At 42.7% G+C, this 26,257-nt stretch overlaps 1 protein-coding gene across 6 annotated transcripts; it reads right to left on the reverse strand.

Moving 5' to 3' along the window:
- Window positions 1–105: 105 nt before the first annotated feature.
- On the reverse strand, window positions 106–25,250 carry LOC122629380. 6 transcript variants are annotated; one of them, XM_043812758.1, is made up of 4 exons: window positions 24,502–25,250; window positions 2,749–3,044; window positions 1,579–1,839; window positions 106–1,413 (listed from the first exon to the last, which is right to left on the reverse strand). In XM_043812758.1, exons 1-4 carry the CDS (start codon window positions 24,509–24,511, stop codon window positions 973–975), a joined length of 1,008 nt encoding a protein of 335 aa, XP_043668693.1. In that variant the 5' UTR covers window positions 24,512–25,250; the 3' UTR covers window positions 106–972. The 6 variants fall into 6 exon arrangements, with proteins under 6 accessions (XP_043668693.1, XP_043668697.1, XP_043668696.1 ...); XM_043812762.1 differs by lacking the exon at window positions 24,502–25,250 and adding an exon at window positions 23,224–23,240; XM_043812761.1 differs by lacking the exon at window positions 24,502–25,250 and adding an exon at window positions 20,903–21,082.
- Window positions 25,251–26,257: the final 1,007 nt, after the last annotated feature.

Below are 26,257 nucleotides of genomic sequence, written 5' to 3' on the forward strand. Positions count from 1 at the left end.
TGACGAAACGTAAAAATTTATCTTAAAGAGACCACGAACTGCCGGCAGGTCTCTTTGATTCTTTTCTTTTCTTTTTTTAGTTATTTTTTTTTTCTTTTTCATTTTTTTGTTTCTTTTTTCCTTCTTCTCCTCCTTCTCCTTCTTTTTCTTCTTCTTCTTCTTCTTCTTTTTCTGCTTCTTAACGCATCCCTCCGTCTCTCGCGTTTCGACGAGTGTTCTAAAACGTGTGCTCTCTCGTGATTATACGTAAGAAAAAAAAAAAAAAAAAAAGAAAAAACCAGAAAAAAGAAGAAAAAAAAAAGGAAAGAAGAAGAAAAGTACGTATGGCTACGTGATTTTCAGGTGCATGCCTCCTCGACGCTATCCCGATCGATCGAGCTAATCACCCCTACTATATAGCTTCGATCGATAAGTCTCTCTGTGCATCAACGTTATTATTAACCGCTATTATTAGTTATTACGCGTTATTAGATATAATACTGTTTCGAAGTAAATCTCTTAATACTGGTCCCCTAGTGAAAATTACGGCTGGACCGCCAGCCGAACGAACGTTGATCAAAACGTAAAAGAGAAGAGGAAAAATGTTTTCTTTTGAATAACTCGATCGGATTCGAGTTTCTATATCAAGTGTCATCTCTTTCTGTCGATCGAGAATAGAGTTAACGCTTAGAATGTAAAGAAAATTAATGATCGTGGCGATGCAATAAATAGAAGAACGTATGTAAATGATGTTAATGTGTGTCTGTGCGTGTGTGTCTGTGTTCCTGTATATTTGTGTCTGCTAGCGTGAGGATAAACGTCATTTTTGCGAGTGTTCGACATCGAAAGATTATAGTCTATAGTTTAGAATCGAAAAGGGAGAAAGTATAAAAAAAAAAAAATAATAATAATAATAAAAAGAAATAAAAAAAAAAGTGAAAGAAAATTAGATAAAGACGAGCAAGATCACTCGAGATCACGGACTTTCGCTGACTACGCTGGTCTCGCCTGTTTCTTCCTCGTCAGTCTTTTCCTTGGGAATACTTTTGGTCCTCGTGTCAAGGGTTGCGTTTGATTCGAACCGAGCGGATGTTTCCTATTGACTCTCTCTTTCTTGATCTTCGGTATTCTCTTCCCTTTAGTACCCGTTCCAGCTTTCGGACCCTTCTTGTTGTTCTTCGGTCGTAAGATCAGCGGTTTTATCGTGTTAGGATCGCAGGTACCAGGTCCAGTCGCAGTGGCATTACGAAAGGCACGCGTCCAATCGTTCAGGAAGGTTTGATATAATCTTAGAACTCCCCAATCTTGAATGAGCATGAGCGTTAGATCACCTTCCTTGGCCCAATTACGACTTTCCGTGACGATGACCGCCTTGTGAGCGGTTGGTAGTTGCAATCCTAGATTCAGGATCGCTGTTTCTACTTCGCAAAGCATCTAAGTATCGAAAGAAAATTGTATGATTAGAGATAATTCATTGAAACGTGAAATAAATAGAGATAGTTCGTTGTTGAGGTAGAAGAAAGAAAAAGAAAAAGAAGAAAAAAGAAAAGAAAGAGGAAAGGAAAAAAGAAAAGAAAAGGAAATCATACGAATACTTACTCGAAGAATTTCGATTTGCATGGCATCGATAATCTCGTTTCGCCTGTTCATCGTAAGATCGACGTTGATGTTCGACTTTAGTCGGAACGCTCTAAGATGGTGGAACGTGATGGCGAACCTCTGAAGGGCGTCGTGAAGACGTGGAAGTGCACGCTCCGCCTTCTTACCCTTCTCGAGGCACCAGAGTTCCCTATGGTACCATTCGAGCTGCTTCTCCGGAAGCCAGTTCATTCTGTACTGCTCCTTCAGCACTTTGTACACCTGCGAACGAAAGACGAGATGCCAACTGTTTAGTCTTGACGATCGTTTCGAGGAAGATCGTCGTCGTTTACTCGATTAGTGGTAGTAGGTAACGAGAGACTAAAAAAAAGAAGGAAGAAGAAGAGAGAGAGAGAGAGAGAGAGAGAGAGAGAGAAAAGAAAAGAAAAATTGCAAGCGCGAAAGAAATTCGAAAGAAATCGAATTCCGAAGTTCGATTCGTTCGTGCGAAATTCTTTCGTGCGAGGAAAGGAAACCTTTCGATCGATATAAAATTATTCTCGCGAATGAAAAAAGAAAAAAGAAAAAGAGAAAAGAAACGAGACGTTTATCCCGCAAATATTTGTGATTTAACACGATTTCTTTTATTACGTTAGATTACCTTACGGGTTTTAACGGAGATCAGAAATTTCTCGGCACGAGAAAGAAAAAGAGAGAGAGGGAGAGAGAAAGAGAGAGAGAAAAAGAGAGAGTTGAGCATTTTATTTTACGTATGAGAAACGAGTACGCTTGTGCGCGAAACCTATGGCAGACCATGCCATTCATTAGACTTTGCATCTAAACGATCTCGTAAGAGAGTCACCGAGAAAATCGAGTCTGCTTTTCGCGACGCGACACGCGTAACGAATGCAAATCGTCGTTGCTCTCGGAAAGTAGGACTTTGCGGCATTGTGCCGCACGTGCGGACTCCCCCGGCCATCGCTTCGAGACCGCCCACGCGATCTTAAACCCATGCTCTCTCGATGATTAATTACAAGTCGTGGTATCCGTCAGAAAGGTACCAACCAACTAATTGGACGATCTTCGTCGAAATAAATTATTCCGATCGTTCTAATTAGTTAGAGCAGATAGATAGATAGATAGATAGATAGACAGAGTACGTATTCGAACATCTAGACATTGAACACTTACCTTCGAATAAATCTCATGAATATCCTTAAGGTCCTTCCTAAAGTGATTCTGAGCAACCCTGAGCTGGGTTCGTACCCTCTTCAACGCTCTATGAACGCTGTGACGTTGGGGCATTTTTTTCAGAGCTGCCGCAACCGGCGTACCGCATGGTTGCAGCCAAGGCTCCATATTGCTGTTGGATTCCGAGATGGCGGTATGGAGACCGTAGCTGGTCGGTGCTCCGGAAACCGTGCCGCTCAGCCCGGAACTCAGGAAGAAAGCGAGGCTCGTCAGAGTAGCCGTCTGTGCCACCGAATCTGCAATCGTACGAGATTTCTACGTCAAAACTAATTATCATATATACCTTACACTATAGATTTTAAATGTCATATTACACCTATACGATCCTTCGCACTCCAATTATTACGTAGAAACGTCTTAGAAACGTACATATGCCTGACAGTTTCCTACCATTTCGTTCTTCGAGATATACGATCGAACTCGCTGACAAGTTACGCCGATTTACATAATTTCTCGGATCGTTGATCGATCGTACGGCGACGATTAATACGTCGACTGTCAACGTTTGACACGTTTAAGTGCGAACGATCGGAATTTTTTTATTTTCTACGGAAAATATCAAACGTTCGAAAGTGCATGATCGATTATTATACCAGATATATATATACCAGATATTATTTATATAGATAAATTAGCTACGACGGAGAAGGGTAAAGAGAAGGAAAGAACTTTTGTTATTTTCCGTTCTTTAATTCTTCAATAAATATCTTTCTTAATAATTTCAATTGAAATACCTATATCGTAAAAAAAGAAAATTACTAGACGTTACAGGAGTCGAAGTGGAAAAGGCGTTTTAAACTAAACGACTCAGAGATGGAGAAGTAGAAGTAGTAGAAGAAGAAGAAGAAGAAGAAGAAGAAGAAGAAGAAGAAGAAGAAGAAGAAGAAGAAAAAAGAAGAAGAAGAAGAAGACGAAGGAGAGAAGGGTGGGAGGTACTTCCGACTTTCACGGCGTGCGTGCCTACACTGGCAGGCACACACCAACCACGTAGGTACCTACCATCGCACCTACGCGCCAATTTAACAGCGACCAATCGTCGCCCCCGCAGTAGGAAATGGGTTGCAAATCGGAGAATCACAATTTATTGCGCAATTAAACGTCTTGCCTTACGACTTCCCTCGCGATTTCGCGTCGCCTTACCCCTTAGGGTATCTCGTCGGAGCCCTTTGCTCCCTTAACGATTCTTTCGCTTCGTTATCCTCCATAAAAAGTGCCTCGAGCGAAAGAAGAACTCATACGTCCTTCTCTCGGCTGTCTACATTCTCTCTGTAGATCTCCGATCCTCTCTTCCTCCACCTTCAAATTTGTCTTACATTTCTTTTCTTTTTACACAGAGAGAAGGGAAGTCCGAAGAATTACATCATATATTTTCAAAGATAATAAGTCTGTAGGGAATACAATGAACTTCTATCTAAGATAAAAGTCACTGAAGTGTCGCTAATAATCCCCGTGTTCGCGATAGATCGGGACCCCACTGTAAATCACATACTTATATCGAATAAGTTTTCTCTAAACAATGACATTGCAAAACTTATTACTAATCGTCAACTCGTAGGAATTCGATTTATACGTGTATATGCGTATGCGTGTACCTGTAAGAGAAAGAGAGAGAGAGAGAGAGAGAGAAAGATTACAGCCGATCGAATAATCGACCATTTGATCGAGTCGACGATGAGCTGATAAGCGAGACTCGTGACGATACTTCCTACCTTATCCTATCTCGCTTATGAAAGAGAGAGAGAGAGAGAGAGAGAGAGAGAGAGAGAGAGAGAGAGAGAGACAGAGAGAGACAGACAGAGAGGAAAAAAGGAAGGTCGACTGGAAGAGACCGCCTTGGTAATTAACGAACGTTAATTGGCTAACTGCGTGTGCGAGTAATGCGTGTTAATTCTTGATCGTATAGGCGCAAAACGAAGTCGTAGTTCGATACGATTCGATACGATCACTGCGTGTTTTTCGCACGTTGGTCACGCGCGAACGAGCACGCGTCTCTCGTTAGACGATTCTAGTGAGGAAAATGCTAGAGAGTTCCCACCCCACCTCCTCTTATCAATTATATAAACTTTGAAATTCTCCTATATCGTATTATTATTAAAAATCGTATCGTATTGCATTGTGATAAGTAATGTAATTTAAATAACAAACACGAGATAATTCGAAAAAAGAAAAAAAAATCGCGAGAGAAAGACTGCGTTAAGTTTTTCTTCATAAAAAAAGTATGTATGTACATATATATATATACACACACATATATATAGGATATAGTTTTTCTCTTTTTATCTGAACATTTTATCTTCCACTTCGCCGGTGGCTGCATCGATCTTTCTTAGATAGTCGTGCAACAGCCTCGGTATATCCTCCTACCTCGCAATAACTCACGATTCGATTAAGCCGATCTCAGGAGCAAATCCTTAAGGGAAGCCGGTCGTTTCACACGGGTGTATCTTATCGAAACCTCACGCCTTCTCTTCCTCTTTCCATCGCTTTCAGATGTCGGATTGTACTGCATTGTCGCGTTTCGTATTATACATCTGTATATACGTAGGTATATATGTACGTACACATATACAAATATATTTCGTAGCGTATATATGCACACACACACACACACACACATATATTTATAAATATGTATATACATGCAATACACTCACACAAACGGAACACAAAATGATACACATTGTAAACTAGTACGGGGACACTAGCGTGGGCGTATACGCAAGCAGTGAGGCGAGCAGCAAAGGTGCTCTCTATATCGTATGCACGCTCGATCTCGACTGTATCAATTTACACTGCCGCTACCCCACTCGTGTAGCTCCCTCAGATATATTCTTTTTTATCTTCCCGCTCCTCTCTCTCTTTCTTTCTCTTTTTCTTTCTTTTTCTTTCTCGTTTATACGAAACGTCGTCCACCGACTTAGCTAGCTATCTCTTGCACCTAAGTACTCTTGCCTTCGATAAAGAAGTTATTGCCGTATTGCAACGTTAATCGTATACTGCGTCCAATCGAATCTGTCGCGAGTTACGAAATTCGTCTGATCCTGTAAAGTCTCGTTACTTTGCCACCGTTTCTAGTTGACTCATTCACTTGGTTGGAAAAAAAATGAAAGAAAGAAATACAAAAAAGAAAGAGAGGGAGAGAGAAAGAGACAGATCAAGATTTGTCTCTTCTCGCGACCGTAATGGAAAATTCTAACGATTTATTGCCACAACAATTGGTCGCGATAGAAGATTTATAGATCAGTCTATGTCATTAAAAATGTTTATTTCTTTATACGGATGTAGATATGTATACGTATGTTGGATACATTGTTGAAAGAGAAGAAGAGTAAGAAGAAAAAAAAGAAAAAGGAAAAAGAAGAAAAAGAAGAAGAAGAAGAAGAAAGGTAGATTCCCTTTTTTCCTCTTTTCGAAACCGATGGACGAAGATTGTTGGTTTTGAGTTGGTTCTCATCGATAGCTCGAGGCCCTAGCAGCTTTGCTTTCTGTTTTCTGGGAACAAATCCGGCTTACTGGCCACACCGGGAGTAGCGATCGCGTGGTGATTAGACTCCGCCTTCGCTTTCTTCGAGAAAAAGGAGGGAGAGGGCGAGACATTGGTCGAGTAGTGTGGGAGCTTCTAAACATCAATCACTTTAACAATAAATCCTTAACAGTATTATCGTATCGAAGGTAAGAGAAAACAATGAATCAAATTATCATCGACCAACAAAAAACAAAACGAAATTCAAAGTCGATTTTTGTTTTCTTTTTTTTTTTTTTTTTAGAAACAATACGACTACCATCGATAGAGAAGAATTTAGATGAAGAATAAGTGGATACCTACGAGAGAGGGAGAAAATAAAAGAAAAAAAAAAAACAAGAAATAAGAGAAAGAAAAAATGAAGGAGAAGAAGAAAGAGAACGTTTCGATGGAGCTCACAAAAGTGCACTCACGCACGCCCCGAGGAGATGCACTCGCTATTTCAAAATGACACACGGATCCGAAACACGCACTCCCGGCTTTTGCTCGCTCGTTCACGTCCGTTTTACACGCACGAGTAGAAGAGCGCCGTTGGAATATACCTATTTCTTTTTCTCTTTTCTTTCACGGGGATCGACGAGGATGCGTCTACAAAGGTATGTGGGACGCGTTCTGCCACGTGACGTCGTTCTCGCGAGTGTGTTCGCGTCCACGCAAAACGGTGAAGAACTCACAGAATGGACCATCCTTCTCCTCCTCCTCCTCCACCTCCATCACCTCCTCCTCCACTCTTCTTTTTTTCCTCTCGCGTTCGCACACACCTACGACACATTTACGCCAGGAGGAAGAAAAGGATATGCGGAGGAGTTTTCGATACACGTGCTAAGACCAGAAGGACGAGTCCCGGAAGAATGACGCATAAGCATCGTCCTTTTTTCTTCGCTTTTATTTTCTTTTTCATTTCTTTCATAAAGTGAAATGAGAGAAAGCTCTTAATTTACAAGCGTGTTTACTTGTTCAATATCGATGAGATTCCTGCGATGTTAATCTTGATAATGATTATCTTTCTCGATAAACGTTCAATTAATTTAATTAATTGTCATTATCATGATCGTTAATCAAATATTTATGTCTTGCTATTACTTTCATTAAATTGACGGATTCGATTTTAATTTTCGAAAATAAATCATATCGTCCGCCATAGCGATTTATACCTTCGCTAACCGGAGACTTCAACGCTTCCGTTCCGGGATGCTCCGTTGGTGGCCCATGACGTCACGGATCCACCAGACGGATCAACTGATCTCACGAGGATTAGAACTTCGCCTGGCTTCTTTCTTCGTTGGCCACACATTAACTCGTAATACGTGATGGAGGGTCGTGCGTGTTAATTTGTATTTCTCACCCCGTCTACTTCGAAGAGAAACTCCGTGGAAAGTTGGCTTCGAGCCGTAACGACGATATGGATCACTGATGTCATACTGACGTCATCCATCGTTTATATCCAGAGGTGACAGCCTACCGTCGGCATCGGCGCAAGAGCTGATCGCGTACGACGGCTCTCTCCGTTTCTTTGTCTCTCTCTCTCTCTCTCTCTCTCTCTCTCTCTCTCTCTCTCTCTCCAGTTTTATGTAGAAAGGGGGAGAAGGAGAGGAGGTGTCAGGGCAAAGGAATGCGCGCACGATCGGTACCGCGTTCAATGTCATCGTCGATTACGTTCCAACGATCGAACGTCGATAGTATCTTTCTTGGTAGATCCGCCGACGATAGATACATCAACTTTCTTCCACCATTGCGAAATATATCTTTGAAAGTAACGTATGACGGACACGCGTAAATAAAATCAGTGATGAATGGCCGATTAAAAGTTTTAGAGCACGGGAACACGAAAAAGATGATTCAACACGGCAGCCATCGAGCTTTCTCTCGTCCACCACGCGCCTGACCTCGGGAGGTTGCTTCGAAGTTGTCTTTCGCGATAGGTTCGCCTCCTCCTATGTTTGTACGAGTAAAATGTATTATGCGTGCCGCGTACGCTCATTGAATGGAACAAACTCAGACCAGGTAGATACATCTGTCACTTAAGCGAGCCGCTTAACCAAAGGCAATTTTCGTTAAATTAAGAGACACGCTCGATCCGATGACGCCTCGTAAATACGTTTTATCGAACGATAAAATCGATCGAGCGACGCGATAAAATTTTCGCGGCAAAGTATTCTTCTTTCATGGGCACGCTCAAGAAGAGAACGAGTAGATATATAGGTACGGATTTAATATCTACGAGTATGTAGATTGTAAGTATCTTTGTACGTGTAATATATAAGACGTAGCAACGTAGTAAACGAGCTCGTACGACTAGTCATTGATATTTACGGATACCGCGAAGAGACCGCGACGAGCAGAAAAAGAGAGAGAGAGAGAGAGAGAGAGAGAGAGAGAGAGAGAGAGAGAGAGAGAAAGAAAGAAAGAAAGAGAAAGAGAAAGAGAACTCGGTGAGTATTTACAAAAGAGAAAAATAGATTATGCAAACGATTGTGAAATTACCGCGTTCGGTGCAATAAAACGGGATGAAAGGAGCATTGTGATTAATGGTCAGTATATTATACATTATTCATTATACGCATTCCTATCGGTCTGGTTCTTGGCGACGAGCGATCTCTCGCGAACGCGAACACGCCTTTCGAAGGATGCGGGGGTAAATACCTGCATTAGTGAGCGCAAGGCGAATGACTTCGCGAAAGGTTACTGGTTTTTGGACGTTATCGATCCAGCGAGACGGTGAAAGCGATTCCTAACGACTGTTAATGTGAATAAAGAGAAAGAGAAAGAGAAAGATCAATTAATTATTTTACTACGGTTTCCTTACAAGATACATGAAGCGAATGGCGCACGTTTATACCAATAACGAGTTGTTTTCACTAGACGAAGTAAATTGGAGGTAAACGATCATTTTGAATGATAAACGAGAAGAAGGATAGAGTCGTACGGTAGCATATTGCACGTTAACTGTCCCCTTCAGTTCCGACAAATGTATGCAAAATTCCCTCGGAGAAAGATCGCGCCGGGATACGGGAGATCGATACTCGTAAATGCGATAGCCTGAAATATACGATTAAATACACGGCGCTCTTCAGACTGAAAGAGCCGAACACGAGCCGTAGACTTTAACAACCGAACTCCTCTCCTACCTGCGAAGAAACGTTTTGCCCGCGAAGAATGCCGTGAACATCGTGCGACTAACGGCAGGCGGTCCCCATCTCGAAGGAACATAAAATTGAACTCTCGTGCCGCGGCTTATAAAGCCCTTTACGACGACGATCTCGCGCACGTAGCACGTATACAGAGACGTCAGTGAGATCTTTGGACGATTCCAGAGACAGAGAGAGAGAGAGAGAGAGAGAGAGAGAGAGAGACAGAGAGAGAGAGAGGGAGAGATAGACGGAGGGAAAAAAGAAAGAGATTCGTCGCGTACCACGCCTCGTCGTCGTCCCTTTCGGCCCTTTACGATTATCTCGCATTGTGAGACACGATAACGGCTTCGACCTCGGGTAATAAAGTACGCGAGTTCTGTCATCGCCCTGTACACGGCCTACGTCCTTTTCTCTTCTCTCTTCCATTTATCTTTTCTCGTAAGAGACGTACATACGTACGCACGATAGTTCCATTCGAATACGATATTGCTTACTGAATATCGAAGGTGTTACGAGTTTCGATTTGCTTCCGGTTAGACTTACAGGAATATTGGTAGGATATATTTATAGATACTGAAAGTAGCGAACATAACTCAAGAGCTTTTGCTTCGAATGGTCAAAGTAACACATTGCAATCGAAATGATCTAAAAGATTATGTTAACAAGGAACCAGAATTGAAAATATTGATAGAGAAGGAAAGAGATATACAGAAAAGAGAGAGAGAGAGAGAGAGAGAGAGAGAGAGAGAAACAGACGGTAGGTGAGGAGCACGTGGTATCGCGAGCGTACGCGCGAGCGTGTTTTGCGTGGCCACTCGCGTGTCAATCCGATCGTTGAACCGGCTCGCAACAATCGTACTGAATCAAAGTTGTCGGTGGTCAGGCACCAAGAGACCTGGCCCGCTCCACCCACGATTCGCTGTACGCGCGAATATACGTAGAGATGCGTGAGTCTCTACGTGTATGGTTGCGTATATTCGTGTAGGTAGGTAATACGTATGCGTGTGCGTGTGCGTGTGCGTGTGCGTCGCGAGAAACGGTTCGATACGTTCCAATGATCCGACGTACGACGAAGCACATCGATCTTGATTTTGTCTCTCTCTCTCTCTCTCTCTCTCTCTCTCTCTCTCTCTCTCTCTCTCTCTCTCTCTCTTTTAATAGTATCTACGAGTTTCTATCGAGAGACGACGCGCGAAACGATCGTGTCTCGATCGACTTGACCTTATCACCGGCGATTTATTCGACTTCCCTTAGCGATATCGATTTCTATACGTTTCTTTGCCACCTTAGTAAAACCAGTTTGTTCGAAATTGAAGATGGTATCTTATATTCCGTGAATAATTTCAAGATAAAATCGGAAGAATTTGATTTTTAATAGAACGAAAATGATCGAGTACGAATACTCTTTGTCATCTATACCGCCCTGGCTTTCCATTAAGAACCGTTCATGCGCATCGTAAACGCGAGCCTCTCATCGCGTTCATTAATTAATGATTTGACCTTCCCCGCTCGACATTAACTCCTACCGATGAAAAACCGAATAATCGTAAGGAAAAAAAGAAAGAAAAAAAAAAAAAAAGAAAATAGATAGGTGTTCTTTATCTCCGCAAGCGAGGCTAAAAGGTTCCTATCTATTTTAAAAATACATGACTTTTTATCAAAGAAAAATATACTTTAACCTACGTTTACCGCGAGTCGTGCTTTCCCACGATGTCTAACCTTATAACGAGGATCTCTAATAAACCTCGATATTTTAATTAATGTACAAAACTACAAGCTAAATAACGAACGAACTTTAATTCCCTAATCTCCTTGCCTCTCGATCATGCCTCTTAATGCTGTATCACGATCGAATGTACGGATCAATAAAGTCTCTCGAAAATAAAGATCTTCAACGAAGGAAAAAAAAGAAAAAAAGGAAAGAGGAAAAATAATAAGCTAAAGGAAACTTATCAATCTTTTTCTACGATTCTCCTTTATCTCATCGATGCGTGTACACCGAAGAACTCCCTTTATCTATGAAGTAAACGACTCGTTATATCTACTACTTGCTCGCACCTGATATTCTCTCGAGGGCGAGGGTAGAAGAAAGGAGAAAGAGGGAGAGAGAGAAAGAGAGAGAGAGAGAGATTCGAGGGATCGATCGATCGCCGTGTATCACCATAGCTATATATCACGAAGTACTCGTACATTTACAATGCACACCTACACGAATGCACACACGTGTAAGAGAACCGCGTGCATCGGCATGAATGAACGCATCGCTCATTGCGCACGAGAGCCCCGAGGTAGAGAATAGCAATCGAGGGAAGGATGGATGGCGTCAGGTGGCCAAAGAGAAAGAGAAAGATACTGCTCCTGGCAACTTCGGTAATTGGCCGGACGGCTTTTAAAATCAACACACCCCAGGCTAAAAGGGACCCTACCCTCCTATCTTCACGTAAGGATTTCGCTCGTTCGAATAACTGTTCGTCGTCATCGTCATCATCGTTATATTCTCGATATTTATACGATGTCGCATTCGAAAAGACGGAAATCTTTATTGGCATCGCCAAGGACGCGTATCGGTTTTCCTACACCTACGCGGATTAATTCTCACTTTACTCGGCGGTCTGGTTTTGTCGAAGAAAATAACGAAAGGGAAAGGAAATAAAATCAGATCAAATAAAATCACAAGGGAAAGGAAAAGAAAAGACAGAATCACGAATAGAACGAAGATAAATCGTTATTGTTTCGAATCTATATAAAAATCGTCGAACCTATTTCTACCTATATAAGTAAGTATTTACATATACATGCATACATCTGTTAAGAGAATCGGCAACACGAGTAAGAATAGATTCCAAGTTGGAAACATAAATCAACTATGCTATGCGTCATCCTGCTCGCGACGCGACGTCGCGTACCGCGTGCTTGCGGTTTACTTCGGGGCACCGTAATTGCAGAACGTAGGTGGAGAGGAACGGAATACCGTGGTGCGCGACTCGTCGTAAAGCTCGATTCACTATGGACCGTGAAATTTAAACATTGCCTCACTTTCTTCGTTGTACCACCCGCACCGCGTACGGACTTACACGATTCCGCCCGCAGAACCGCGCAACGCTAATAAAACCAACGAAAGATTGGCCGGCTGCTTCTTCTCTCGAGAGAAAGAGAAAGAAAAAGAAAGAGAAAAAGAAAAAGAGAAAGATAAAGAGAAAAGAGAGAGAGAGAGAGAGAAAGAGAGAAAGAGATGTTTCGACTTCTCGCGATTCGAGTATCTCGTCTACTTTACGACAACGAACTCGCGATATTTCTAACCGTACGATCTTTCGTAAGTATCTTTGTTCGAGTTAGATTTTTCAATTGATCCCGAGTAGATCGTGAATCTGAGAATCCGTGGGATAAAAGAAAAGCCGTCGTTTATAAAATAACGGCGTAATCGAGAGAAGGGGAGAGTATCTCACCTTGGAAAAAGGAAGGCGAGAACGAAACGCCAACACGCACTACTCTCTTTTTCTCTTCTTTCCATCTCTCTCTTTCCTCGAATAGATAGAAAGAGATTTGCCGATACTATTTAGCTTTCGTAAATCGGAGCAATTAGCGACTCGTTACGTATAACGAAAACACATGTGGTAATCCTAAATTATAATGCGTGGGGAATGTTTTACCTCCTTCGGATCGGATTAACTGGCAAGAGTTTACTACGATCTCGTTCGATTCCGACATCGAGATCGACTATATGGCGTGTATACGAACAGAGAGAACGAACGTCTATACATCCTGCGTGTGCGTAAGAAAGAGAAAGAGAAAGAGAAAGAGGTGGAGGAATAAGAAGAATAAGAAGAAGAAACAACGAAGAGAATCGACGCGAGCACGTTCCGCGAACAAGCGTAACATCGTTAATGCCCCTTAATAACTACACGCGTTCCGATAAATCCTACATGTCGTTACGATCCGTTTATCTCGTATTTATACCTCGTAAATGGCAACGAATCGGCATTTCGTATTTCTCCTTCGACGTAATGGCCCGAAACGAAGGAGACTCTTGGCGAGAGGAACCGAAACGGCGCGTGCTTTTCTTCCTTTTATTTAGCGATCGGTGATCACCGATAAAAAGGGCGGCCGTGTTCGTCGTGGTATTATCGACGAGAAAGGAGCGAGCTAACTCGATTCTAATTAAACGAACGAACGAACGAACGAACGAACGAACCAACGAACGAACGAACGGACGAACTAACAAATGTAAAGTAAGTAAGTAAGTAAGTACGTACGCGCTACGTACACACGTACTTTACGTACTTTACGTACGAAGGGATATTTCGCCTCGCGTGTTCCGCGAGGACGGATAACTTTTCGAAAGCAACGACTTTCCGAACGATTACTCGCAGACTTCGTTCGCGAGAGATCGAAGTCTCGCGAGCAACGGCAACCGGTAGCGACTCCAGGAGAACTCGTCAGAAAACCAGACGGGAATGTATGAAACTGAATTTATCTCTGCGGCCCCGGTTTTACTACGGCGGACAGCCTCCATAAGTCCCTCCTTCTTTCTTTCTTTCTTTCTTTCTTTCTTTCGCACGAGCGTACGATTTACGTCGTTTCTCTTTTTTATTTCTCTCTCTCTCTCTCTCTCTCTCTCTCTCTCTCTCTCTCTCTCTCTCTCTCTCTCTGTCTTCGTATCTCTTTCCTTCCTTTACTCTTTCTCTCGTAGGTAGCAGTAAGTAGACAGCGATTAACAAATTGACGCAAAAAGTAACTCAGGCGCTTCATCAAGGTTTCCTACCTCTCGTCGTTCGTCGTTGTCGAGGGACAACTTGTAGCTGACGCCGTATCGACGACGTTCGGATCTCATGTGTCTCTTCCATCGATCCCGTAACGTTGCGTTTTTAAACCAAACGATATAAAGACGAACGATACGGAACGACAGTTTATTTCCAGTTATAGATACCCACGACGATAAAATCATCGACGCGAAACTGTCCTCGCTTCGTTGGAAATCTAAATGGCCGACTTTGGCCTACAGGGAGACAATAAATGTCGCTTGGGAAACGATAAAATCCATGAGAGCGAGAACAAGAATGACAGTGAGAGAGAGAGAGAGAGAAAGAGAGAGAGAGAGAGAGAGAAAGAGAGCTAATAGTTGATACGATGAAAAACGTCAATGGAACGATGAATGCGTGATCTAATTACGGGAAGTACGGACGTTAATGTGTCGGCAATCGGAATCTGAAATATATATATTTCATCGTCGCACGGGAGAGCTTTGACGCATTAACGATGAACGAAGGACGACTCGCAAGGTAACACGTAACGAATTCAATAATCACTAAGGTCCATGGGATATGTATAATTTCCGTGCGATGACGTTTACGTTCTTTGATCGGGGACTGTCACGAAAGTGTTGCTCGATCGTTTGAAGAAAATGCCGATGGCGATTACGGAAATATAACGAAACGTCCGTCTTTTCTCCTTATGAATTCGAATGAGAAACAAAGCAAATAGTTCTATTCGATTATTCTAAACGGCATCGAGCGTTCGATCGACTTCGACCACTTTCGACCTTTCCACGATTATCCCGAATCATGCGGTATTTCGAATATCGCCTTGATATTTTCATCCCACGCTATAATATGTAAGTATCCTATCCGGTACGTAAAACCTTTTGAGATAACGATACAACGTGAAATTTAATGAGTAAGATCGGAGGTCGTAAAAGCTTCGAAATATCATCTAAAGTGTTACGGTTAGAAATGTCAGAAGAGAAGTCTATTCCTAAAAATAATTGAGAAATGTTTCGAAACAACAGAACGCGCGAACGTGGAAGCTAATAAGCCGTGTGAACGTTCGTTACGGCGAACGAAAGGATTCGAAAATGTTCTTCTCGTCGACGCCCTTTCAAAGGGCACGTCGCGATCCTTCGATGTGTGGCACGGGGCCGGCACCACTCTGGGCGCTGGCATAATATTTTCATTTCACGCTGGAGTGCCCGCCTGTCCCATAATATGTCCGGTGAACCCTGCTGAACCCGAAACCACAGACAGAAAGAGAAAGAGAAAGAGAAAGAACGTGTACGCGCGCGTCCAAGTCGCTTACGGACCTCGATCTTTTGCCCTTTCTTTTCTTTCCTTTTCTTTTTCTTTTTCCTTTTCGTTCTTTTTTCATTTCTTTTTTTTTTCTTTTATTTCTTTTTATTTGCTTCGTAGGACGTAAGTCAGCCGGGCGACAACGAAAGGACGACGTAGGAAGAAACCCCACCTTCTGCACGGGCTCCGCCGTCAAGGGCTCGGCTCGTCCTACGAGTATCCATCCTATCCTCCTGCCAAAATATTCCTCTTCCTACGTCTTTCTTTTCTCTCATTTCTCTTATTCCAATATGGAACGATATTTCCGATGTTAATTAAATACGCGATCGAATGAATATAAATCAGAACATTCATCGACTCGCCCCTAATCCACGTCGACTTTTTGATCCCTGAATGCTTCTTGAAAACTCGTCCCGATCGCGAAGTGAAAGGGACGAAACAAAAACGAGACAAGGGCCTCGCAATCGGTACAATTTCGAGACTCGTTCGATAGCGATTCCCTTTCGAGCAATTCGATCGGGCCACGGATATGTAATTTTGTGTATCGCCAAATTGCCTCTCAACTTTCTCCCTCTCCAAAGTTGTAACTTCTCCTCTTGTCTTTCTTCTTTTCTCTCTCTCTCCCCCTCTATTCTCTCTCTCTCTCTCTCTCTCTCTCTCTCTCTCCTCTCTCTCTTGTTAAGGTAAACGAACATACGGACGAAGGCACACGAACTTCTCTTCGGTCGCACGGTTTATCATTTCCCACGGCATACATTATTTCTCAGTATATCGACCCTCTTTGCTCTTCGTGAAGCCCTACTAGAACGATTAATCATCCTCAACGTGGTATTACCTTCATAATCGGAGTCTGGTTTCGTTTATCGACCAGTCGGAGGAAATGCCGTTCATTTTCTTTCAATTTCGAATACGACGACTCGTAATGAACTCCTAAGAAAAAATAATAGACCGAATTTCAGTACTAAGGTGTTAACGATGCTGACCGATAAAGTAACACTGAGAGTTTCGCCGCGGTGCTATAACAAAGTAAAGATGAGGAAGATGAAAAATAAGAAGAAGAAAAAAAAAGAGGAAGAAGGTTTGTCCGGACTGTTTGACTCCTCCTTCTTCCGCTCCTCTCCGCCTTCGCGAACGATCATCGGGGGTCTTTTCCTTCGAACGAAAATAAAAAGAGATAGCGGGAGAAAGAGAAAGAGAAAGAGAGAGGAAAAAAAGAGAGAAAACGATCACGAAAACGCAAGATAGCGGACGCGACAAGACGACGAAGTCGTCATCTTCGTCGTTAACTCTCTCTCTCTCTCTCTCTCTCTCTCTCTCTCTCTCTCTCTCTCTCTCTCCTTTCTCTTTCTTTCTCTTTCGTCTTGTCTCGTGCTTTCAGCAACGAAAGACCACCTTCGGGGCGCACGAGTGTTTGATAAACCGGTTAAGGCCCGTCCCCGGATCTGTTTGCCTTTGGCTTTTGTAACTTTACTAGTGTTGTGACTCGACTCGCGAGAGGGACTCTACGCGGGACCAGAAAAAAAGGGATCCGCGATGGTACCCCGAGCAAACAGTCCGTGTGTGTCCCGGACCAACAAGGCGTACGCACGCCTCTCTTTCTGCGACCCGCGTCGAACCCGACAACGATGACTGTCGATGGACACGCGGATGGAAAGCGGTCGGACTTTGCGTTTCTCGCGCCTTCCTACACCCACACGTCCTTTCGAACTTCCGACCCTTCACTGTCCTCGGACAAATTCGATCGATAAAGTTCTCTTAAAAGGAACTCGAAAATTTTTCTAATTTTATCCTACATTGTTTATTCAACGAAGATCGAACTTCTTTTTTTATGCAATTTAAAGGGATGAGATAGGAGAGAGAGAGAGAGAGAGAGAGAGAGAGAGAGAGAGAGAGAGAAGCGAGTGGGATGTGAGTCGGTCTCTTATCCAACCGCATCTGCCGCTGTAACGAGCGGTTGCGACGAATGTATTTGTCATGTTACCCGATGAAGAAATTCGATAACAATTCTTTTCGCTACGCGATTTCATTGTCCCTATCTTCGTTTAAGTCCGTCGTTATCCTGACGATCTAAAAAGAGAAAAAAGAAGATATAAAAAAACTCCGTAGAAACAGTATTCGCGAACGGTTAATTCATTCTCCGTCTGGGCTGTCAGTTCCTGCCACATCGCGATTAGATTCACCATTCGCATTGCCAGGTTGAAAGTTCTATGCTCTTGGCTATACATATCTATCATTAAATAGTTATTCATTTGCCGATCGATAATACGACTCGTCGAAAGCTATGGACATTCTAAATGTTCCGTAATTTGTCTATCGTTCTAAATCAAATAAATGTTTATACGTCGGGACGACATGTAGAAAGAGAGGAAAGAAAAGTGAGATAACGGGGAAGAAGAGTCACAACAAAATCGAATTATCCGGCAAGAACCAACGAAGAGGAAATCTTAGACGATTGCGATCGCACCCACCCACTTCGGTTCCTAGAGCGAAGCCAAATAAACACGCGCGTGCTATCTCTCTAAGCCCTCCTCCACTGACTCGGTTTATTGCTTAGTCATTCGACCACTAATTATTTCATATAAACGTCGATTATATAAATGAACGATCGACGAATAACGAAGCAAAATGAAACGACGTATCGTGATAATTTCTCGAACGAGAGATCTTTCGAGATACTCACTTTTACATCCTGTATTTCTTTCGGTTATCTATACTTAAAAAAAGAAAAAAGAAAAAGAAAAGAAAGAAATCTTTTTGTAGACAAACGCCAAGATATATCGAGATATTTTTTTTTTTTTCGGTAATAACTATATACGTGAAAAAAGATCGAGCTTTCGAAGATCGTTGAAACGATCTAACGAAAAACAATTTTGTTAAATAAGATCGATAAAGATCGACGACGAGTCGTTCGCTACCGATATAGCGTATCTAATGAAATTCTTCAAATTATTGTGACATCATTGGCAAAGCGTTCGCATACGAGATTATGATGTCATCGATTATGATGATAGGCCAAATGCTTGAGCCGCTTATCGTAAGAATATAATCGCGAGTATGATTCTTTTCGGACGTAAGATTTTAAATATAACTTCTCGCTTTTAGTTGGTGAAAAACAATCAAACGTACAAATCGTTGTCTCTTTTCTTATTCCTATTCTTAGATTACAAATTGACAGTAACATCTCTCGCACGTAGACAAATTATACGGAATGTTCGTGCGATTACTTTTCGCGAGTGAACCTCCCGAGTACACTATGATTACCGCGCGCGCGAGCGCAAAGATAATGTCGCGAGATAATAAATTATTTCGATCTTTCTAACCGACGGCTACGTTTAGTCAACAAGATTATCGTATAATTACAATCTAGGAAGTCGAGACCCGGTCCATGATCAGGAGACCGTTTCCAACGGTCCACCAAGCCGAAGGGTGGACGTCTAGACGAATGACCGTCGATCCTATCCCGACGAAAAATAAAGAAACGAATGGTCGCGCTCTCTCTCTCTTTCTCTTCCTCTCTTATCTTTTTCTCTCTTCCAGGACCACAAAGTCCTATTTTCGAATTAATGACACTCTCCGAAGATGATGCTCCGAGATTGAGAAACCGACCAATCGCAATTGCATTGTCTACGCTCGCACGAATTCTTTCGATAATCGATTGAACGTAAGAAACTTGACTGGATGACTATCTTTCTTCTTTATTTTAATTCTTTATTTTATATATATGTATATATATATATATGTATATATATATATATCGTGTATAACAAAAAAAGTATAAACATAGTTCGATTAATAAATTTCATTAGCTCGAAATATTGTTAATTCGTTTAAATAATATCTTTTCCCGTTCGTCTTATCTCTTTCGATCCTTCCAAAGAGCTAGAGAAATATCGACTTGCTAATTCACGGAACTCGATCAATAGAAACCGCGAGGAAAACGGTACTCGCAAGCCGTCGCATGGAATCCTCACGTGTCATTGCGTCATTAAAGTACGTCCCAACGAAACTCGTTGTCGGACCGGCCGATTGCTCTTTTCTTTTCTTTTTCTTTTTTTCGTTTTTTTTTTTTTTTCCTTTGCGTCTACGTTTCTACGAAGACGATCTGTAGGACATGATTCGCCGCATTTCCACGCGAGGGTACGATCGAAAAACGAACAAATAAAACAACTATTCTATAACGAGAGGATTACTTTGAACGCATCGAAGTGACTACGCGGAAAAGTATTTTTTTTTATGGGTGACGTTGCAAAGAAAATTAGTGATACGTCCAAAGCAATCTCGAATAGATACGCTAAGAAGAAGGATAAAAACTAGAAGACAAAAGAAAAGAAAAGAAAAAAAAAATAGTTAAAATAAAAAGACAAAGAGGAAAAAAGAAAGAAAATGAAAAGGATCTAGCAATGTACACACACCGCCTTAGTGTGGCGAGGGCGAACGCTGAGGCCATCAACAGCTCGAAGATCATCTCTTCCTCGTCCTCCTGCAGGAGATACTCCTCGGCTTCTCCCGGACGATCCAGCTCGTGTTCATCCACCACTCGCGCACTTCCGCCTCCCTTTTCGAGGGGGCGAGGAAGCCTCCCCGTTGTCGTCGCGACGGCCGTCAACGAATGAACGCCTTTATTCGTTTTATACAATATATCACGCTAACGCGTTTCGATTATATCAGATAGTACGATAAGAAACAAGAGAGTAGAGAACGGAACGAAGAAAAAGAAACGAAGAAATATCATCAATGTAAGAAATATAAAAGGACAATATCGAAAGAAAAAAAGGAAAAAGAACGAGATAATGAATGTAAACTATTGAGAAAATTAATAAGAACGTATTGGGATTAATCGTCGATCAATGCGTCAGATCGACGTCAGAGTGACGTAACATCGCACCAGAAATCTCCACATGTCCGTGCGAATCTACCGCCAAATCTATTGCCACCGATAACAATAACAATAACAATAACAACAACAATAACAATAATAACAACAATGACGACGACGACGGTAATAACAACAATAACTAGAAGTCCCTTTTCTTCCGTTCTCAATGTAATCTCGAGGCGTCGCGACGCGGCCGACGCGATGAGACTCCGTTGACATTCGAGGCGCCCTTTGCGCACGCTCTTTCTCTTTTTTCCCTTTCTCTCTCTCTCTCTCCCTTTCTCTCGCTGTCCCGCGCGTACTTTCTTCCAAGCCGGGAGGGTATCGGCGCGGTTGACCATTCGGCTTGCCGATCTCGTGCTGACTGAGTGGCTCCCCCGACTTGCGACTCCCAGTTACTCGAGAGACTAGCTCGCTGGTTCTCTCTCTTTTTCTCTCTTTAGCTCTCTCTGTCTATCTGTCTCTGTCTCTCTCTCTCTCTCTCTCTCTCTTTCTTACTCACCGTCCGTTTCTCTCTCTCTCTCTCTCTCTCTCTCTCTCTCGCACCTCGCCGCGCCTCGACTCGACTCGGCGGTGGTACCACCTCCTCCTCTTCCCTCCCTCTCCCCGCAGACCACCTCTCCGCCACCAGCCCACTCTACCTGACGCACCACACACCACTCTACTCCACGAACTCTTCTCTTTCCTCTCCGCTTTACTCTGCGCCGCGCCTCTGCGAGCCAGTCTGTCTACCGTTCCTTCTTCTTCGTCTTCTCCTTCTCCTTCTTCGTCTTCGTCTTCGTCGTCATCGTCTTCGTCGTCATCGTCGTCGTCGTCGTCGTCGTCGTCGTCGTCGTCGTCCTCGTCGTCGTCGTCGTAGTCCACGTCGTCGTTTCTTTCTCGAACACTGCTCCCGATGTTCATCCTTCTCACCCCACTCCCTCGATCCCCCCACCTGTTCTTGTACCACCCTCACGGCTTCCGCGACGTAGGTGTACGGACTCGTTTCTCCTGTTCCTCCGGCGATTTCCATGCCGGATTCAACCCTTTCCAATTGATGGTAAAGTAAAAAAAAAAAAAAAAAGAAAGAAAGGAAGGAAGAAAAGAAACGAGAGAAGAGACGAGAACGGAAGAGCAACGAGCGTGGGTGAGCGTGAAATTGTTTGCAAACAATCGAAAGCTCATTCCTCAGGTGATACTGAATAATCTACCGGCTGGCTGGTTTGTCATCGACAAGTGAGAGGAAAAAAAGAAACGCTGATAGATCGTCGGATACGTCACCGATAAGATATTATTACGAGCCGAGATAACATCCGAGTCAAAGACTGACGTTTCGTCAGAACGACGATCAGATGATCACTCTTAATAATATCTCAGATATTTTTAAAGTTAACGATAACAGTAACAACAATAATAATAATAATAATCATGATGATAATAATAAAAATAAAATTTAAAAAATCGTCGAGATGTCTCTTTAAGTATCGGAGACTGGTGATTGGGACATTAGTCCGACGATGGTTACCCGATGTAATCCCCATTAGCGCCGAGCAAATTATACGAATATTATGCGCTTACAAATTGGAAGCTCGCCCCGTGTCTCGGCTAAGGAGCCAGAACGGTCGACAGGTTGCCACGACGGCGCACCTCGCTCCTGCAGGATTTTAATTTAACGACGTGCGCGAGCCGCCGTTCCCGCAAAGGGGATCGAATTACCCCCGCCAATTACGACGTCACGTCGTTAATTAACCCACCTCGCTCTGCCGCACGCTACCAGCCGGTCGATCTTCAGAAAGCGTTCAAAATGCGATGCATCTCGTTTGCTCGCCGACGCCCCGAAAATATGAGTACCAGCAGTACTCTTCTTTCGCTCTTTTTTTTGTCCTTCCTTTTTTATTTTCTTTTTTTTCCTCTCTGTCTTCTTCCTTTGCACTTCTTCCCGATTTTCTCGATTTTCTTTAATCGTCCGATCTCGATCGATATTTTCAATCGATTATACGAGATCGTAATCTCGTAATAATCCTTGAACAATTTATTATCGAAACGTCTTTGACGTCGACGTAACGTTAAAAGAAAATTTAACCGCATCTACGTTCAGAAATTTCCTCTTACTTAGCTTAATCACAGATCGATTCGTGTTTTCCGATAAGCATCTAGATCCGGCAAAAAACTCATCGGGGTTTCCTCGCGAGGGAATCCTTCGTAGTCGTCATCGTCGTCGTCGTCGTCGTCGTCGTCGTCGTCGATCGATCGATTACGTAAAACTAAACACGTCGAAAGGTGCGAAGTCGCGAGAAAATGGAAAATCCACGTCACGCTAGGCTGCCTACACGAGAATCTCCAAGCGAACTACTGTGAATTATTTTTTCGCGAGTCATCTAAACGGAAGTACGATTAGCGTCAAGCCGCGTCCGTCTCGAATACGGTCCTTGGCTTTCATACATTTTTTTTTCGGCTTTGGGAACATCCTTCTTCGGTCTTCAGAACTCCGTGATTCCGCGTATTTTTTCTCCCCTTCCCTCTTCTTCCTCTCCCCACCCTTCATCCCTTCCACCCACCGTCGCCGCCCTCTCTCTTTCGAACACATCCTTTCTAAACGCGATCACGCCATTTCAAAAGTACTCCAGTGCTATTATATTAACGAACTTTCGGTGAAGTCCTTCCCTCGATTTCCATTTAACTTTCGATACTCAGAATCGCGATTGACGTTTTTACTCAACGAGTAGGCGAACTTAATTAACTTAGCACCCTCACTGTGTAAGCGAGTAACGCGAATGCGTTCTCTTTGCTTCAACCTGTAAACCCACGCGTTTGTTGGACTTTCAGAAACAAATCGGGACGTACCTTTCGAAACGACGACAATGTTCTCGCGTTGCACGGTTGAAAAACTTTTGCATCGAGATAACGGACGATACACACGGACTAGTAACAAGTGGCATAAACGGGGCGCCACGGAGATGAATCATAGCGATAACTATTTGCCTCGAGACCGTTGCTTCGTTATGAAATCATCGATTTTGTTCCCGCAGAGATCTCTCGATATTTCTTTTGGAACTGACGTAATTCATTGCCGTTCTGATATGAATTTTCTGCGAGAATCTATACGATTTTGTAGAAATCTATACGACATACATAAGTACTAATAAACATTCTTCGTTTCTTCTGTTATTTTTTCTTTCTGTTTCTTTCATTTTTTGTTCTCTTATCTTTTCTCAACTTAAGAAAGAGAAAACTAAGTAGTAGGTAAATTCTTTTTGCGGTACATCGTTCGATAAAGACTCGACGATGAAACAAGAAAGAGAAGAGATGTGAATCTCATCAAGTAGGAGTTACGAGTGGTCGTGGCACGAGCGATTTGCCACGCAGAGGCGAAGGAAGAAGAAAAATAAGACGAAGACGAACACGAACACGAAGACGAAGACGAAGAAGATGAAGAAGAAGACGAAGTAGAAGAAGAAGAGAAGAAGTAAAAGGAGAAGAAGGAGTAGGGAACCCTTGAAAATCCATTAGTTCCGTTAACGATAAAGATCGGAATCAAGCAACCACCCCGAAGAGGAGTCGCGAGGATTGCAAAAAGTCGTGCGACGACTACCGAAGATGAAGCGAAGTGAAACGGCGTCAAGGGGAGAAAGGAGATCTCGGTAAAAGGGAAAAGTTTGATACGAGGTGCAAATAAAGACGTACCAGCCGGAGGAGCGGCTAGAGTTCGAGTTAATTTTATCCGCGGACGATGGCTCGTGGATACAAAAAAATCGATGAAAGGTTTTCATCGGAAAAGTGTACTAGCCGCTAACTGCGCGGTCTCCTTTAATCCACCTGTTCGCAGCTTTATACCTTCCAACCGACGTAAGTTAAGTACTTTCGATACGAAATGAATCGCAAATAATGCGAATCAACCAGTTAGTAGCAGCTAGTTTTTATGTACACTTAAGATTCGACATAATCGAAATCGAACGTGTCGATTTAAAAGGAACAAAGAAATGCACTATTAGGGAAGAGATGGAAAAGAATGAAAGTAAAGAAAAAGAAAACGAGGAATTAAAAACGAAGAAAGGCGAAAATGTAAGAAGAGAAAAAAGGCACAAAAAAAAAAGAAAATATCATTTGGATCATTGGCCTTACCCACTCGCATTCTCCGTAAGATAGATGAGTCCAAGCTTGCTCGTAGCCAATATCCTTCTCCCTTTTCGAGTATCCTCTCTCTCTCCACGATGTAATCCACTCGTAGTAGAGAGATACACGGCGCACATGCACGCACGCGCGTGTTCGCACGCAAACTCGAAAAGCAGGTCAGCACAAGCAAGAGAAGTACGATATAGGCAGGAGAGAAGGGCTTTCTGCGTTCTCTTTCTATCTCGTATGTCGTATATATCGTAGCGCACGCTCCGTAAAGATACACCTCTCTTGCCTCTTCGTCGACCGTAGTCTTCGTTGTCGTAGTGTCGTTACGTCCTCGTCGTTGTCGTTGTCGTTGTCGTTGTTGTTGGTGGTGGCGGCGTCGACGGTGGCGGTGATGACGGTGGTGATGATGACGGCGGCGGCGGTAGCGTCGTCGTCGTCGTCGTCGTCGTCGTCGTTGTCGTCGTCGTTGTCGTCGTCGTTGTCGTCGTCGTTATCGGCGTCGTCGTCTCGTGCGTATACCGGATTAATGAATGACTAGACACCGGCGTGGAACTATGAATGAACTCTCGCATAGCACTAGAGTACTATATAACCGTGCACATTGTGGGCGTCCGCCGGCTGCTCTCTCTCTCGCTCTCGACCAATGAGATTCACTCTTGGTGACTTGCACGCGGTCTAATACGATTACGTCGCGATGTACTTCGATAGAACCTTTTCTCCGAAATTTTATTTATTCCCCCGTTTCCCTTCTTCTATTTTCATCACTCTTTCTCTCTCCCTTCCATTCCTTTCTTAATATTCCCATAGTATTTCTTACGTAAAAACAAACCGCACGACAGTTTAACCATAAATTCGCATATTCTTCCGGGTTTTCGTACCACTCCTTTTCTTTTTCCTTCCCTTTTTTTCTTTTTTTTTCTACGTTTATGACGTTCGACGTATTCGACGAAATGACGTGCCAATCTAAGCGTAAAATCTCCGACTAGCCGAGTGTCGAGACATCGTGCCGACGTAAACCAGCCTCCTCGGACAATTTCTGATATCGTCGTGATGTAGAAAAAGAGCAACACCCTCACACGCGACACAAACTCTTTTTTTCTTCTTCTTCTTCTTTTTCTTCTTTTTTTTTCTCTCTTCCTTTTTTTTTTACATCATCGCGATCTAATCTCGCGTGAATCATAGTGCCTTTGGCGTCGTTACAAACTTCCATTAATACCATATCTCTATCTCTCTCTTTCTCTTCCTTTCTTTTGTGTTGTTCTTCTTTTCGTTTTCTCTCTTTCTCTTCCTCTCTTTTTCTCTCTCTCTCTCTCTTTCTTTTTCTCTCTATCTATCTATTTCTTTCTCTTTTTCTATCAATTACATCACATTGATCATACTCCGCGAACTAACCCGTTAAAAAAAGTTTACGAATACGTCATCGATCACGTTCGCGATAACGATTACGAGTGTCTCGTGCAAGCACCGATTCAATGAATGATCTGATTGAACTTTGGAACTTATGTATTATATGTATCTATCTGTCCGAATTTTTCTGAAATACCAAAAATAATCTCTGCTCGGTTGGAGAAACTCTGATGACAAATAACGATACGCCATAAACCGTTAATGCGATATGTTAAATAACGATATATATATATATATATATATATATATATATATATACACAAGTGCTAAATATGCAGTTTAATGGACATGTTCGATAAAGACTTTTATGATGCATTTTATACTTGTCTATGAAACAAGTGATCGTAAA

Source organism: Vespula pensylvanica, chromosome 5 (assembly GCF_014466175.1).
Source record: "Vespula pensylvanica isolate Volc-1 chromosome 5, ASM1446617v1, whole genome shotgun sequence".
In the NCBI taxonomy this organism is placed as follows: domain Eukaryota; kingdom Metazoa; phylum Arthropoda; class Insecta; order Hymenoptera; family Vespidae; genus Vespula; species Vespula pensylvanica.

What these genes read in the sequence shown, in the direction of transcription:
- LOC122629380 (XM_043812757.1), bottom strand. Translation starts at nt 19,989, where the DNA reads ATGATCTTCGAGCTGTTGATGGCCTCAGCGTTCGCCCTCGCCACACTA. An exon ending in TTCATGAGATTTATTCGAAG is followed by an intron (nt 1,840 to 2,748) that starts GTAAGTGTTCAA and finishes TTTCGTTCGCAG; the next exon opens with GTGTACAAAGTGCTGAAGGA. An exon ending in TGCAAATCGAAATTCTTCGA is followed by an intron (nt 1,414 to 1,578) that starts GTAAGTATTCGT and finishes TTCGATACTTAG; the next exon opens with ATGCTTTGCGAAGTAGAAAC.